General features: G+C 44.5%; 1 protein-coding gene across 50 annotated transcripts in view; it reads left to right on the top strand.

Moving 5' to 3' along the window:
• The window catches only part of LOC120902649 (dystonin), a 203,053-nt gene that overhangs the window by 144,693 nt on the left and 41,870 nt on the right, over positions 1–16,490 (top strand). For 47 of the 50 annotated variants that reach the window (XM_040311572.1, XM_040311573.1, XM_040311585.1 and 44 more), the window contains 4 exons: positions 11–146; positions 1,471–1,554; positions 3,523–3,744; positions 16,350–16,486. In XM_040311572.1, the coding sequence (XP_040167506.1) occupies positions 11–146; positions 1,471–1,554; positions 3,523–3,744; positions 16,350–16,486 (579 nt within the window). The remainder of the gene's footprint in view (positions 1–10; positions 147–1,470; positions 1,555–3,522; positions 3,745–16,349; positions 16,487–16,490) is intronic. The other 3 variants (XM_040311578.1, XM_040311595.1, XM_040311596.1) reach the window with 1 other exon arrangement.

Below are 16,490 nucleotides of genomic sequence, written 5' to 3'. Positions count from 1 at the left end.
TTCTGTACAGCATGCGCAGCGTAGAAACGGCAATCGGCTTGATGAAAAACCTGCAAACCAGCATTGTCGTGGAGGAGACCTGGGTGGAGAAGCAGACGGAGAAGCTGCAGGCTCTTCCGACGGCAACGTCCGCGCGGGAGCTCGATGTAAGTACCGACCTAACGAACCATTGCCCTTACAGCGCCGCCGTACTGTTGAGGTTGTTGTTAGCTTTGTATAGCAGCCAATACCTTTCGAATCTTGAAGATGCGTGGTATCAGTTACGAGCAGGAAACTGGACGAGAAACGACAGTGTTGAGAAGCCAAATAGAACAAATCGGTTTTCAGTAATAATAATGATGATGATGATAATGAAACAGAAAGGTAAAGAAAACATACGCAGAAAACGAAGCAGGATTTTGTTAGGAAAGTTCTGTGATCTTGTCGGTGAAAACCTCCCCAAATTGAAAAGATGTTTCACCATCGAATTTGTGGCCAATTGCCGTTGAGAGTAAATAGTGGTACATTTATCTTACAACAAACAAACCAAAACCAAAAACACACTATTAAAAAAAAAAAACACAGAGAAGGAGACATTTTCACATAGCTAGATCATGTTAACGTAACTACCATGAACAAGGTTTAGGGCGTACCGAAAACATTGACTAACTGCACTCCAATTTGAAGAAAGTACTGTATTAGCAGTAGAACGGCAAGGAAAACAATGGACACTAGTACACTGGATGAAAACTAACACATTAGAGGATCATTTGCATGCGTGCGGAGAAGGGTAACAGCAGCTGAAAATGATTTAAAATCGTTCAAGTTAATCTTGAATTGACAGAACATAATTTAATTCTAAAGAAACAACTACTGTTAACATTTGAATTCCACGGTTAAGGGACAGAAGAGCACCATCTTGCTCTAATGACTAGTTCACCGCCACAGGGAATATAATAGTGCACACGTTAAAAAAAAAAAAAGACAACAACCAGAAAGTAGCAGTAGAGTAACTGTATTGCACCAACGTAGATACTGTAGCGTTTAGACACACCGTACACCACCAACTTCACTGTAGTTTCTAGTTCCTTAGTGCACTCCCCCGTCCGTCGTAAGACTAGCAATCGTATCGTATTGTTAGTTACCAGTATATAACCCACATACTAATGCGTTAATTTATTTATTTTTCTCCTTCCCCATTCATCTTATTCCTGCGTAATTTTACACACCAAAAAAAAACACCATCAATTTGCAAACTACTCTGTGAAACTCCACCACCACCAACCACAACAACATGAACAACAACTACAACACCTACCAACAACCTATATACACCAACCTATCTACACAACCACGGTCACCTACCTTCACTCTGCGTCGCCGGAAACATCGGTTTCTTCCCTTTCCCTGTGTGTGTGCGCGTATGTGTTATGTTCCATCCGGTTGTGTGTGTATTCCGTGTTGTGCCCTGGGATCGACATCCAAATACAGTCGATGCTCGGCGAAACGGTGGAACGCATTCCGAAGGTTGAACAGGTTAATCTCACCGGTGGCCGCTTGATCCGAGAAGCTAAGGTATGTAGAATATTTGCGTGCCGTGTGGTTCCTTTTTTTGTCCCGTTTTCTCCTCTTATAAATACACACAGAGAGAGAGGGAGCCAGTGAGCGCATACTCCTCTCTCGCTGTTCAAATCCTTCCAACATTTATATCCCGGTTGTAATCTCCAAAAGTGTAAGAAACTGTTTTTCCTCCTGTGTGATACACGTCCTCCGTGGTGTATTCTGTGTTTGTGTGCAGCAAAATGTGAATATTTACACGTCCGTCCCACCGCTTTCTTCACTCTATCTCTCTCTTTTGTCGCTATCCAGTCTGTATTTCGGTGTTTTGAGCTTACTGTTTTTTTTCTACTGCTGGTGAAAGGATATGATTTTTCTTTATCGTCCTCCGACATAAAGTTGCGTTGTGTCTCGTGAAGCGTGAACAACAAGCGTGTCCCTGTGTGTTGTACAGTCTTGTTGGTGATGATATCCTTTTCTATGAAGGGCTTGAAAGGAAAGGAAAGCTTAGTCCCGTCCGCTCTGCTGTTATTATACTGCCTCAGTACCTTTGTGTGCGTCGTCACTATGTGGGAGAGATAGATAGAAAGCGGTTGTGTGCGTTCGAATATGTATGAGTGCGTGTCCTGATGAATGTGCCGCGGGCTTTACGTACCGATCCACAGCAAGGTTATAGCCGCAAACTACTCCCAGCCTAGGTGAATGGTTACACGCTTTTTAAAACATTTTAATTTTCCCTTCTGCTTCACGGAAGCTTAATCTATTAAAACAATATTTTCCAAATTGCCTCACTGATCCGCAAGTACTGCATTCTGCCTACTTCTTTTCCAATCTCAAGGTGTTGGTGTTTTTTTCGAATTTCTCTTTCCTCACGCTGGAAATTGAAACAAATTTTCCTATTTATACGCTCCGCTCAGAACTAGGGCTTCGCTTTATGGCGAAAGTTCAGCTAAGGGGGGCGCGAACGCGCATCTGCTAATCGTTTCGGCAAACTTCTTGATTCGCTTCTGAATGCTCTCTGTGGCCACACTGGAACAATAATATTTAGTAGCTGTGATTAATACCCAAAGCAATGATATGCACCTTATGAACCAAAGTTCGACGCACAATCGGACAAAAATTAGGTAGTTTAAGTTGGAAAAATGACTAACTCGCGATTAGTAGACAAGCACCCCTCTATTCCGGTGTGGTACAGAGAGGTTTCGCTAGAGAGGGAAGCTGTTTAAAGGTTTAAAAATCCACTTACTGCATTATCTGCGCGAAATCCTGCTACACACAAGCCTGGTCGTTATCCGTTTATAACTGTTACACTTATTATCTTACATTTTTGAAAGATTTCCCGCTCCCACGTTGAGTCCCACCTGCACAGTAGCGTAGTGCTGGTGAGTGGTGAGAGTTCAAAATTCTGTTTCGCTGGCCAGGAAGTTTGAAATTAAAAACCATTTCTTTCGGATCACTAAACTCGCCCACTTATCAGCAATACAAGTTAAAGCTCCCCTTTTATTCCCAAACCCCTTAATATGCGTATTCGACTTATTTGCAAATACTAATCAATATAATAACTCCAATTTCAACCAAACGCCGTACACACTTACATTCTTTTTATAAAAAAACACAACCCACTTACACAACATGTCAACAAACAAACAAAAACCCCACGCATCATAAACCGATTTACTATACACACACCCCTCCTCCTACTACGCACCACCACCTTTATAATCTGCGGCTTCGAAAAACGAAATGTAACAAACGTGTGCCTCTCAACTTGTACAACGGCGAAATGATTTCATCTGCGCATCTGTAACATCGAAACCACCAAATCAACGTTGCGTCCTCCGAACAAAATCAAAATCGCTTTCTCCATCTCCTGTACCGTTCCGTCCGTCAACACAACGTGGGGCTTATCGACTGTGTGTGCATGCGCATCACCGAAACAAACCGATCACAAACGTAAACAAACAAAAATGGAATAATATCGTACAGATCTACGATGGTAAATGTGTTCACTATATCGATTGGTTGAGCGAAGTACGGCCCAGCTTTTCGCCTCCTCGACAGGATCTCCGGCCGGCAAATGCCGATCCCGGCGCGACGGAAGTGTACTCGAAGCGGCTGGACACGCTGAACGGTCGCTTCGAGACGCTGCTCGAACAACTGACCCAGCGGCTGAAGACGGCTATCGAGGTGAATGGCGCGGACGGATTGGTAAGTGGACTGTTTATTATCATTTTCTATATATTTAATATAAGGCGTAGCAGTAGACGACGAACCTGAAATTCGTACGAAAAGTCATGATGCAACTTGCAATATATGGTGGTTTATTTTGTGGCAGCACTGATTCTTCTGAATTAATCTAGATTTGGGAAGGCGCTTTTAGTAAGAAGGCAGCACCGTGCTTCGAATACAATGTTGAACTCAAATAAAAACAGCATGTTATGATCGCAAAAACCGGTTTGCAGGTAAAAAAAAAACAAACTTCAATTCAAAATTTGCATAATCAACGAGCAACATTAACCCTCGACGAAGGTATGTCACCTTGGTTGTGGACTGTCGCTCCCATGCTAAAGTCCTTATTTGAGCGGTTCTACAAAAAAGCTCCAGACTGCTGGCTACTCGTTTCTATGCAATGCGAAGCGACGGGCACGGTTGACATCATCAGGCGTTCAACCTTTAGGCGATTCGATTTCGACTCTCTCTCTACGCACAACAAATTGTGATCGTTGTTGCAAGCCTAACCAGGTCTGGGACGATAATTCCGTCATCTTCTATTTCTAAAGCTGATTGCCTCCTTTTTGTGTGTCAGTTGGTTGTCTTTCGAAGCGTGGCTACCGCGTACTTCACGCGTACACCCCGTAGGGTCAAGTGATGATGGATGACGAATGTGGCGTAAGTGTTCGCGCGCGTACTCGCACGGGGATGTGTTTCGTGAATGGAACCAAATCTTGGTTGCGTTTTTGTTTGTTTGCAATGTTCGACCTGCTGTTTCATCGAGGTGTAAAACTGTCGTACGTGCTGTATTGACGGCGTCTTCTCCGTTGGCTTGATTTCGATGTTTGGCTTTGCAATTGTCACGGTAACACTTGAAGCAAATTTTTTTTAAATCAATACACAATGGCAGATAATCTGGGCAGTTCTGCGCTTGGAATATGGTGAATGAATGTCTGCTTAGGCCCATTAGCATCTTGTGTTGTTTACTTACGTGTTTGTTGAGGGTACTTAAGTGAGCGCCTAATTTCACGTTTATTTATTGTTGATGTTTTATTCTTCTTCTGGGAATCGAATAATTCTCTATTCCGTGTACAGATTTACTTTATCTGTAAAAGTGAGCTAATGTTTTAAGGCGCTAACTCACTTCGAGAAGGCAGGTTCCTCTCGCATGTGCTTCAATTGACCCCCAATGTGAATTTATTCATTGCCAAAGAGCCAATGTACGATCAAGCGTCCCCCGGAGTCAATTGCGGAGGAGGGGTTCGTTGCGTATTTTATTGCACTTTGCGTCATCACTCGATGCTCGTGAACGTCGGCGGTGGTGGACAGGTTGGTTGTGCGAGTTATAATAAAATATGACGCTATTCGCCAGTCCTTGCAACAACCCTCAAAACAGTGTCCAACAAGTTCAATATAATGCTGATCTTACCTTCCACTGTTTGGGCGAGGTGTTTTATGACATAATCCTCTTACCAGGAACCAGTAACCTGGCCAATTGTTGGACTGCAGTCTATCGAATTGAATATGGTTTGAATATGGATCAGAATCAGAGGATGAATATGGTATAAATTATTCGTTTAAGAGTAAAAACAAGGCGGTAGAACGGTTCAGTTTTTATTTCATAAAACATCTTCTATCCAGACTTATCGGATGCACTGGTAAATCCATAAAATTAATGCTCCAGAACATGAATTAATTGAAAAAAAATCCGCAGTGCTAGGCACACGCGATCGAGTAAAAAGCGAAGAAACGCCTCCTCACCATTAAATGCGAAAGGCTAAAAAGCCACCCAGCGGGACTGCAGCCTTCTGTAATTGCACCAAAAGCTCTCACCACCGTGTCTGTCGCTATATCTTCCCACCCGGCTGCCGAAAAGCGCACCGAAGCATAAACGCTTATTTTTAGTATATGACATCATATAGCGCCGCGAAGGCCAACAAGCAGCACACCTCAAAGAGGCGGAAATCGACGACGCGATCTTTCAGAAATCGGCGAAAAAAAAAGTCAGTTAAAAAATCGCCCAAGCGGCGATCATTTGTTTACCAGCCACATTCTTGTGCTGGCTGTTGGTGGAGTGGTTTTGCGATTCATAAAATTTTATCTCCCTCTTTTTTGCTTTGCTTCGTTCGTGGTGTCACAGCGCGCTAATGGAGATTTCTTGCAGATGAAGAAATCGCAAAGAGAGCACCAAAAACAGGCTTTTTAAACCTTTGTTTGTGCTTCAAGGTTTAAGTTTATGGCCAGCACTGTAACCGGTCTGGTGCGAAGGCGTGACGTCATTCAATTAGTTCACTCGAACCGTGACGACGAAGTCGTCTTAGTGTGAGAGAAGTAGTACAGCATTTCGTGGCGCTCTTTCACTTTGTGCGGTATACTCGCGAGAGGAATACCGATGCTCTCAATCGCTCGCCCTCTCTTTCGTGTGGCCGGCATTTCCGCTCAGAAAACACTGACCACTATAGTGGACTGCGGCCATAGACCAGAGGTTCGACCAAAGTGTTTGTCCGCTCGTTCATTCAGTTTTTGACGGGATAGTGAAACTGATTGGTCGCGAGCGTGCGCGCGCGTATATTCGCTCGCGGAATTCTATTTTACTTTTTTGTTGCGCACATTGAGGATAGTAACAGTTTCACTTGCAGAAGAAGATCGGTGATTAGATGTGGATTTCATTGCGTGTTATTTTGTGATTTTTTTACTGCGTCGGTAAAAAAAAATCAGTACAAAAGTATTCAACAAAACGTGATCGTGAAGTCACAAATAAAAAGCTAAAGAGAAAGGTAGTATTACCGCTGGTGGTGAGTGTTGTGTCTTACTAGCGATAGAGGGGAATATGTGAAAAATGTGTACACGTCGTTTCGTCGTTAAGTTGCTTTTCACGGCACAAGAATAGTGTGTGTAACGTCGCGAAGAAAATTATTCAAATGTGTCTAGAAGTCACAGAAAAAAAGCAGGCCACATAACACAAACCCCTCTGGTGTATGCGTTTGTCGGCGTTGATGATGATGATGATACCCGGCGGTAGCCTTGCCCCTTCTCTTTGAGTGCCCAGAGTGTGTGTTGTGATCGTCCAAATGGAATATATTTTCGGTGAAGGTCATGAAGCGCGAGAAGCCCCAGCCTGGCGAGAAGTGGCGGCGGCTTGCTTCTTTTGTGATATTGTGCACACAAAAAGAAAATTTAAATAATACCTACTAGGCTGTAGTAGTGGTATAGTGTGGCTGGCTACCGAAAAGTGAGACGTTAGACACGGCACCAGCGTTCTAACGTGAGGCTAGAATTTCCGAAAACGTGTGCATAGCGCACGATGAGAGGGTTCGTGATGCGAAACCCACCAGCAGTGTTTGTTCGCTTGAGTGCAATCCGTCCCGGTGTTAGTGTGTGTGGCGGCTGCTTATCACTGTCTACTTGCACAGTTCTAAATGATGAGTAGTTCAGCAAACGTGTTTATTTTCACTCTTGAGTTTAAAGCCAACATTTGCAGCACAAACAACGAAGGAAATTGGGCCCGGGGTTCAGTGTGTCTAAAATGAGGGGAACAGAAAATCGATCGTCAATTTCGAAGCATAATCGGGTCGGGAATTTTCACCGTCAGAAGCCAGCGTAACAAATCCCTCCAGCCAGCGATGCCACAAAATCGATTCCAATCGCCCTTGACAAGTCGTTTAGGTTTCGTTTTAGAATTTCCTTTTATTTTAATCCCGTTTTGTACCTATAGCCCTATCAAGCAGACAGTTGAAACAACACAAGAGGCAAAAAATAACAATCGAAAATTCAAAAACAGCAAACCTACAAAGTGGGAACTACTCTATCAAGTACAGCAGTATCGGCACTGCTGCTGCTGGTGTGTGCCGTTTGTTCATCTAATCAATATTTTCATGCCGGCATTGCATCGTGCACACTACCTCTCTAATAAAATCGAGTAGGGGGAGGTGCAGAAACGATTCCTTCCTCTACTTTCCATCACTAGCGGGTAGCGGTTGGTAGTAATTGGGGCAAAAATAGTTTCATTTTCCGTTGTTTTCTCGGTTTTGCTGCTTTTTCCGCCATTCCATTCGGCATCTTCAACCAGCTTACCCCCGGGTGCAGTGGGGAAGTGCAAGCGGCACTGCAACTGCACCACGGTGTACTGGCGCGCTCTGGTGTATTAAGCGTATTAGCCGTTCGGGAGAGGCGGTACACACATCATCGCCGCCAAACGGTTGTGGGCAAGCTTAGCGGCCTGGCAAATAAGTAAACAAAGTTTTGTGCAAATGCAACCCCGCCCTATTCGGTGGTGTGCCTGCCACGAAGGCGGAGATGGTGAAAAACCGCGTGTTGTTACGTGTAAAATGTAATCGAGTCGAACAGTTGCATTTAAAAGTGTTTGGCGTCAACGCATTACAGCATTTCAAGTGCACACTTTTGGTTTAGTGTTTTGGTACCTTTTGAAAAACATGTTTTAGTACGTGTTTTATGTGCATGTAACGCGGCGGACGAATAGAGCAATGCGAAGCGTGTACGCTGCTATAGGAGATGCTGTGCGATCGATTCTCATGTAGACTCAGGCGAATTAGAACAGGAGTCTTGATTTTGGGATTATGTTCACAGTTGGTTGTTTGTTACTTATTGTTGGTCCTAACAAGTTTACGTCCATACTTCATGCATGATTTGTCTTTTTGAAAGTTGGCTTGTAAACTATACGAATACGAGACTCTCTCGTACGTGCTCGTTCTCTTTGTTTTGTTTTAAGAACAGCAAACACCCTACACATGAACTTATCGCAACAAACTGTGTAACTAAATCCGATTCGAAAAGGAAATCGAAAACAATCGTGCTTATTATAACATCACACAAGCCCCAACCCAAGGTCGCATGGATTATAACCGCTCGGCGGCTAGTTCCCCTAAGCACCACGCACTGTGAATTCCCGATAACCTGCCGCCACATACCACAATGCTAAATCCAAACAACATTGTGCCTCCTCCCCTATCAGCTGATTGTTGTGGGGGGTCTTAGTGTACTGTATTTTCAATTTCGCTTGAAACTTCCGAACGGATGTTTGGCGCGGTGGAGGATGGTGGTGAGGACCCGGTGATAGGGTGAAGTGAATATATGTACATATTTCATTCATTATCACAAAGTGGCTGCGACCTTTGAACGGATGTACGATTGTGTCACGATGGTCATGTCCGTCGTGCTCTAAATGTTGGGTTATTTTTGGAAGACGTCTCCGTTTCTTGGTTCTTATTTTGGATCTGCTCCAAAATCTCACGAAAGTAAATCGTGTTGCGATGTGAGGTAAGGTTTTGAGGTCTGACACTTACGCAAGGTCACGTAGGAGCGTCCGTTCCGTTTTGCTTCTACGGCCAGATTACTCAACCCACACATCAGGTATGCTTAACATTTCAGAGTAGGTGTCATACGCCCCACGATTCATTAAACACATACACACACCGATCTCTTCCTGCTGACAAGATGATCATCTTCAAGATCGGTACTTGGTCGGGTTGTGGCGTAGAGGAAGTTGTTTCCACACGGTTGTGGACGCTTTGAATCCATCTTCAGCAGCTCGTTTAATGCTTCGCCACTTTTTTGATGTCAGTGTCAAGATTTTTTTCCCAACCTCTCTCTGCTTTGAGATCGAGATGAGAATGTTATTTTAGACATTGGGATTTGATTTGCGTCAGCTCGGCGCACCGTGTTGCTTTACCTTGGATGAAATTATTCATTATGAGCTTCAATCCCACTTGATATGGGGTAAGACGTTTTGCAAAAATCTTATTTCGATCTTTCTGCAAGCTTTATCTTCTCCCTAATAAACGGAAGTAAAGAATTAGGGAACGGCAACGACGAAACACGTTTCGGCTGCTAAGCCATGCTGAGTTTGAAAACGCTCGTTTGAAATTTGTGTTTTTTCACTTTCATTTCCATTTTTGCACCCTCACATTTTTACGAGCAACTCCTCTCCCGGCTGTTTTATGCGATCCAATCAGTCTTTTTCCTTCTTTCTTTGGTGTGACCTTTCGCGCGCTTGCCATGCGGTCCGGGGTGTTGTGTGGTATTGGGAAGCCGATGGTCAACAACATGATCATAAATTAATCAAACATCTGCATAAATGGCGGGGCCGGCGTTCTGTGCCGCCGAGCATTGTTAGAGACACACGAGTCGTCGCTATAATGTTGTTGAAGAAAGAAGCAAAGGAAGCACAATGAGGAGTCGAGAAAGAATCTTGCGCTCGTGTATGGTGGACAAATTTTGAAGACGACAAAATTAAATTCAAGGATACCGAAAGGCGAGAAAACTGAGCAGAGCGAATCAACCATTCTCATTTCATATGTTGGTTCTTTTCGGCGTTATGCGACTTGAGCACGGGCATATTTCTGTGGGTGTGTGTGTGTGATAAAGCGTCGTGTGTCGAAAACGAAATTCTAGCTTTATGAGAAATCTTGGCAGGAGACATAATTTGATGTACAAAAGGCAACATTTCACACTAGCTTGGTTATGCATGAGTGCTAAGAAGCACTTCTGACGACCAAACTCAATTCTGATCTTGTTGGTTTGAATTTCATATTCAAAGAAGAGCAGAAATTGTGATGAAACCTATCATGTAACTTTTGCAAGAGAGTCGTCTCATTGCACATATTCAGCGTACGCCTTGAAGTGATGTTTCAGAGCCTTAAAATAACCTATTACGTGTTTGGCGTCGGCTGTTTGTAGAATGCAATATTTTTACGATAATTCTTGATGACTTGACCGGCTGCCATTATCGCTTTATCGCTGTCTGTGATGTCTGTGAGTTTTACTTACCATATAGCAATAACTCATGATGCCTCAGCAAACACACAACCTGAGTTTCACGGTATGATTAGCCTTCTGTACATTAGGTTTCATACATTTACACGGAGAGAGAGCGACAGTTGTGGTGTGGTGTGCACATGATTTCGTAATCTTTAGTGGAAACCTATGTAACAACATTTTAAGCATTAAAAAACCGAGAATCAGATTTGAGGATTTGACATCGAGTACTTCATGTCCCTTTTCCAAGCAAAACTGTATCTTGGTTATCAGATTGTCTGGCAATAAACGGAGAGCTCTTTTTTTAAGCGGAACCAATAAATCGTTTCCACTTTGGAGGAACATTCTCGCCTGGCTCACTGATAAGATGTCGCTTGGCTGTGTGACTGCTTGGTTTGGCTGGACGAAGCGACAATCATCTTCTCCTCCTCCTTCCACCGCAGGGCGTGCAATCGACGGAATGTAAACAAACCGTGTAAAGTGGGGGAGAGCAACGCAAGTTGTCCATTTATGCCAATTATTGCGCCACACGCTTGCATTAGCGAGTTCTCAATCTGTGTGTGTGCGTGTCTGCTTGGGGTGGTTGTTTATATACGCTTCAGAAAGATGAGCTCATCTAGACAAAATGTGGGGTGCTGATAAAGCCTGCAATGATAGGGCCCTGAGCGTCCAGATTTAATGCGAGCAAATGATTAGACATGGACGTGTTGTACACAGCCAAAGCATGACATGGTGTTGTACGAACACTGACTAATGCTCTGGGGCAAGTAAGCGTTTATTTTTGCATCAATGAACTAAATACTGACGATGATAACGATTGGAAAATGAGTCCTATTTAGCACGTCCCTTCAGCGTCTGGCTACTAGCACCCGTGCGAAGACACCAACGCCGCGATTGCGCTGATCTCACTGTCAATTGTGGAGAGACACGTGGAATTCTCATTTTCTTCCAGAATGATGAATGTTGTTACCTCGTTCCCGTTTTATCTGATGATCTTTCCAGAGTGATGAAAGGTCATGGGGAGTGATAAACGCAGCTCAGAGTGTGCTTTATTGATGTCAGGAACACTGCGCTTTATTATTCCACCCATTGAAGTTGTCATAAACGCAACAACCGCGCACGTACTAGCCATTAACCATGAGGCTTAACTCTTTCACCCTTTGTACGCCATTGTCGCTATTCACAATTGTTCGATTGTTTGTCTTGCTGATGTCGTACAAGGTGTACACCTTGAAGCATGAAGGGTTATGGACACACCGGAGGAAGAGAGCTGCCTAACGATACATGAAGTTCCGGTTTGCGAATTATGTCGCGCCTTAAGAAGGGGGGGAGTAAAAAACTCATTCCCATTCCTGTGGCCGTAAGGCGCTGCTAACACCACATTAACACAGACAAGCTCCTCTCATCGGCTTGTTTACACCGGTGCTCTAGCCGTCGATGGCATCGGGTTCGTCGAAAACTATCAGCGAAGCGTAAGAACAAATTGGATTAACAGCAGCATATGTACACTTGATGCCGCCGCTGGCGCACCGTAACGTGCTTGGCGCGCTTCTCCATTTCTGTTACCATTTTGTTTCGCCTTGTGGTTTGTTCTCATCCACACACACACACAATGGGGTCCAACCAACTCCGGTGTGTGTGCTATTTCCATTATCATGGACCTCGGACCTCGCGGATGTATTTCGTTTCGTTTGTTCCGTCTGGTCTTGTTGTTATGGTACTGCTTTTACTTGACTTTGCTGCGCTGCGTGTTGCGGCAGCGACTCAACCTGTGCCTGCCTGGTGGAAGAAGTTACTCTTCTTTCATTTTTGTCCCGACCACGTATCACATTTCGAGCGTCCGGGTGAAGTGGTTTCGGTTGTGTAAATTTCACGTCCGTTAAGATCGAGTGTACTGTACGTTAGCCTTGCTTTGGGGAAGGTCCCCTGCTCACACCACATGCGCCGCTGATGACGCATTCGTTTGCGGCGTCTTGATGGTGTAGTGTGGTGTCCCCCTCTTTCATATGTGGCCATGTAATATGTGTCTGCGCCCCCCACTCAACACTTCCCCCGTTGTTGGTCATGGTTGTTTATGGATGCCCTTCGGCGAGGTCAGCAAACGCGCCTAACCGTAAAATGCTTTTCTCACACACAATTCTCACGAGATGTATCGCCTTGCACAGCGGGGAAGAGACAGTGTCATTGAGCGGCAGGTGATTGTTACAGGTCGTCGTTTTTTGTCTGAGAGCTGCAAAATGTTTATGACTTCATAGAAGTGTAATTTGTCGTAAGACTCACATTGGCACATTGCTACTAGTAAGTAGTAGACCACAAAGAGAAAGACGGTAGAATTCATGTAAATATAGCATAACAACGCGGGCGCCATGTACATGAGGCAACTACCAGTCGGGGGCCTAACCTTTGGCACTGAGAGAAAACGGATCAGTTGATGCCAACGGTTGTTTCAAAGGTGGCCACTAAAGAAGTTTGTCTACATCGATTGAACAAGTCGTCGCCGGACATATCACACACACACCCTGTCCGGTGATGATCGAATTGTGAGTCCACTTTAAAAATAGTTTGCCATCAACCAACACCCTGCTGCGCGCCAGGTCGTCACCTGGCACGGAGAGAAAGTAAACGTTGCGCGATTAAAGTCCACGTCGCACTGGGAGAAAGTGTAACACGTTACGTTACCCGCTGATGTCCTTGGCGTGTGTGTGATAAATCGAACGATGATCGATACATTTTCCGAATGGTGAAATTTTCGTTCGCATTTGCTTGGAAAAAAAAATTGGTCCCCCTGCTGCTGGTGTTTGTTTCTACGACCGCCAGAGGGAAGTAAAAATAAATATTATGGTTTTTGGAAGATACATCAGAGTTTGGTTTAGGTACAAACATCTGAGCCAGTTGCCATGTTCATTGTAAATCTGTTGGAAATGGAAGATGTCATTGGAGAAAAGATGCAGTTAAATATGAAATTTTAAATAAAAAAAGCCTTTAGTATTAGTTTTTCCATAAAATAGCACAAATATTAATTTTGAAAAACAAATCTGGAGAGTATTCGCTTGTATCCTGAACTCCCTGGACTCTACTGTACGAAAACAGCTGATTTCACTCAAGTGTTATCGAGAAATACGGGGCGAATCTAGGTCACACCGAAATCATCTGTTCTCTTTTCCGGAGTTCGGGAGCAGAAATCTCCGTTCTCGGAAAATCCCTCTCCAAGAGAGCAAAACTGTGGACGAAAAATCTCTCCACTACGCGTATCCTTTCACATCTCACAGCAATTCTGTGCGTCTTGGTGTTCGTGTGTCGAACTGTCAAAGCTGCTCTCTTGCTCTCACTGTTTTTGCCGGCGGAATGTGACACATCCGTACTGGGGTTGTGTCCGCAACGTCACATGCCGGAACACCGAAGCCGAAATCGAGCAAGTCATCATCAAACGGGGGGCATGGACCGATAGATGCGCCACCGTCCGTTCGATATTTTAAGTGGAGCGTCCTTCGCGTGCGGAAGTTGTCCATCGAACGGCGGCGAGGTTCAACCTAATAAGTGCATTGACTGGACATCGCAGAAGTCGATGGTGTGTTTTTCGTACAGTGCAAACCGATGGGTGGGAAACAACATCCGGGAAAATCGTGCCTGTGCTGTTTGATTTATGAACTCTCTCCATAAGGCCCCGCTGGATTGTTTAAAGTGCTGCGGCGACTGGATGGATGGAAAATGGATCGATTATTTTTCATTTTCAATTTATACATATACACGACGGCTTCGCACAGATAGGAAGTGTATCGCTGTAAGTGGTGTGCTTTATCGATCCCACATTCCAGCGCCTGCAAGTAGGGAAGTACTTTGAAGCTGGTCCCTGCGTGTGGTGTCTGTTGTGTATCAAAATGTGTGCTGGAAACGACCATACCATATGGGCCTAATATAAAGTCACAAAGCATGGATGCGCCCAGTCATTGACGCACACAACACACCCCGCGTGCATGAAATGTTGGGCGGCCCATTGGGAGGGGGATTTATTTATTTGCGTGCTTTCGCACGGTTTAACACTTTGACCGCCAGCCTGACGTCACAGTTTTTGAGTGAGCACGTAGCGCATGGCAAGAGAGCGATGAGAGCGACAGTTTCTCGTGCAATTGTTATCACTCTTTTGTTTCATTGCGGTAAGCGTCGTAGCACATGTCGTTCTCGTTCTCTCTTTCCTACCTCATTCGTTATCAAGAGAATTGGTGAGCGTCAGATACAGAGCTGAGCGGTGAACAAAGCCGTCATGCGAATTTATATGACACGGCGCTTAAAGTGTTAATATTTTCGTCAGCATTATGTAATGGTTGGCGAAAATGGTGTTTCATTACTTCATCTGGTTTCGCCGTGTCGCGTTGTGTTTGCTCTCTGACACCACCCGGGTGTGTGCGGGGGTGGTGCACTGCATCAAAACCCATGGCGCAACTGGGGCGATGAATAAGTCAGCTCCCCCTTCCCCCCAGTGTGGTGCGTGCGTTTGCGTTTAGCAATTTTTTCACTTTCGTTTGCAACGTGGCTTCCCTAAAATAAACGCGACCAACGTAGCGACTGCGAACGGATTGAACGGGCAGTTGTCGTATTTTTATTTGCATCTTGTTTTGTTGCTTGCCGACACGCGCGCTAGGTTTTGCTGTTCTTTTTTCCGTTTTCTGTGTGTTTCTTTTGCGTATAACGATGAACTAGGGAGACAGTTTTAGGTCAAATTCATCTTTCTCTGTGTCATATGATTCAGGCTGTCTAATTGGTGGCACGGGGTTGAAAAAGGCTTCCTTTCTTTTACTTCTGTTTGATGCTCATTATAAATTAAAAGTTAAATTTCGCACCTTAGCTTAGCGCCCCTTTGTGAAATCCCCTTTCCGCAAAAGGAATTAATTAATTACGTGTAAAGTGCACTTTAAACAACTGGGTTATTTTCGGTACGGTTGTTTGCCGACATCTGCACACAAAATTAGATATGCCATTTTCAATTTGCAACCGTGTGCTAACAGTTTCAAGACAGGGTAGGGAAAAAATAAGCACGACGGGGCGTCTCTGGCGTGTTAAAATGCCATTTAGATGCCGTAGCGTGTTTGATTGCACGATATTTGTGTTCGTGTGTGTGGGGCGTTGTTATTCACGTGCGCGGCGGTGGAATTTGTGGCCACTTGCTGGGTAGATTTGTGGCAACTTCTGAACGGAAACACATTCCAAACGTACTGTTCTGTAGAACGAGAGAGAGAGAGAGAGAGGGCAGGCAAGATTGCTTCAAGATTGAATCGATTTTTAAACCGAATTCATTACCTTATTCTCTATCCCAGTGCATTTGCTAATTGATTAAGACGAAGAAGAAGAAGAAGAAGAATATTACTACACGGTCACAGAGAGTGTATAAAGTTGCAAAAGGAATACAGCTTTCCCACCGTGGGAAAGGTGTCGATGAAAAGAAAATGAGCCAGCCGGAACATAAAACGGGCAAAAAATCTAGATCCCGAAACAAGCGGAAAGACTCCGGTATAAGCAGCACGATTGCAACCGGTAGCAGTAACAGTAGCAGCAGCATACTGAGCAATGCATCCGCCACCACTGCCACTACCACCACCAGCACATCGTCCGCCTCGTCGACGTCAACCATGACGAAGCGCTTGCGAGAGATCGACGAATATGTGTACGAGTATGACTTTTCGTACGAATTTCGGGTAAATCAGTTGAAAAAAAAAAGATGTTTAGAAAATAAGCGTTACTTGCTAGTTTTACAATGCCTTTGTTTCCTGATGTTTGTATTTTTATATCTAACCTTTCTTTTTTGCCTTTTTTGTCCCATCAATGAAATGCAGCGCTACGCAGAAAGTCTTCACAAGCCGCTCCGGACCTATCGGGTCGAGTTCAATCTTGGTCGACCGGCAAACAATGGCACTGAGGGCCACCAGGAGGTCGAGGAGGACATCTACACCTCGACGTACAGCACATCGCAGTAA

The sequence above is a fragment of the Anopheles arabiensis genome, chromosome 3 (assembly GCF_016920715.1).
Source record: "Anopheles arabiensis isolate DONGOLA chromosome 3, AaraD3, whole genome shotgun sequence".
Lineage (NCBI taxonomy): Eukaryota > Metazoa > Arthropoda > Insecta > Diptera > Culicidae > Anopheles > Anopheles arabiensis.
The sequence above is the reverse complement of the archived record's forward strand: the minus strand, read 5'-3'. Positions and strand labels throughout refer to the sequence as shown.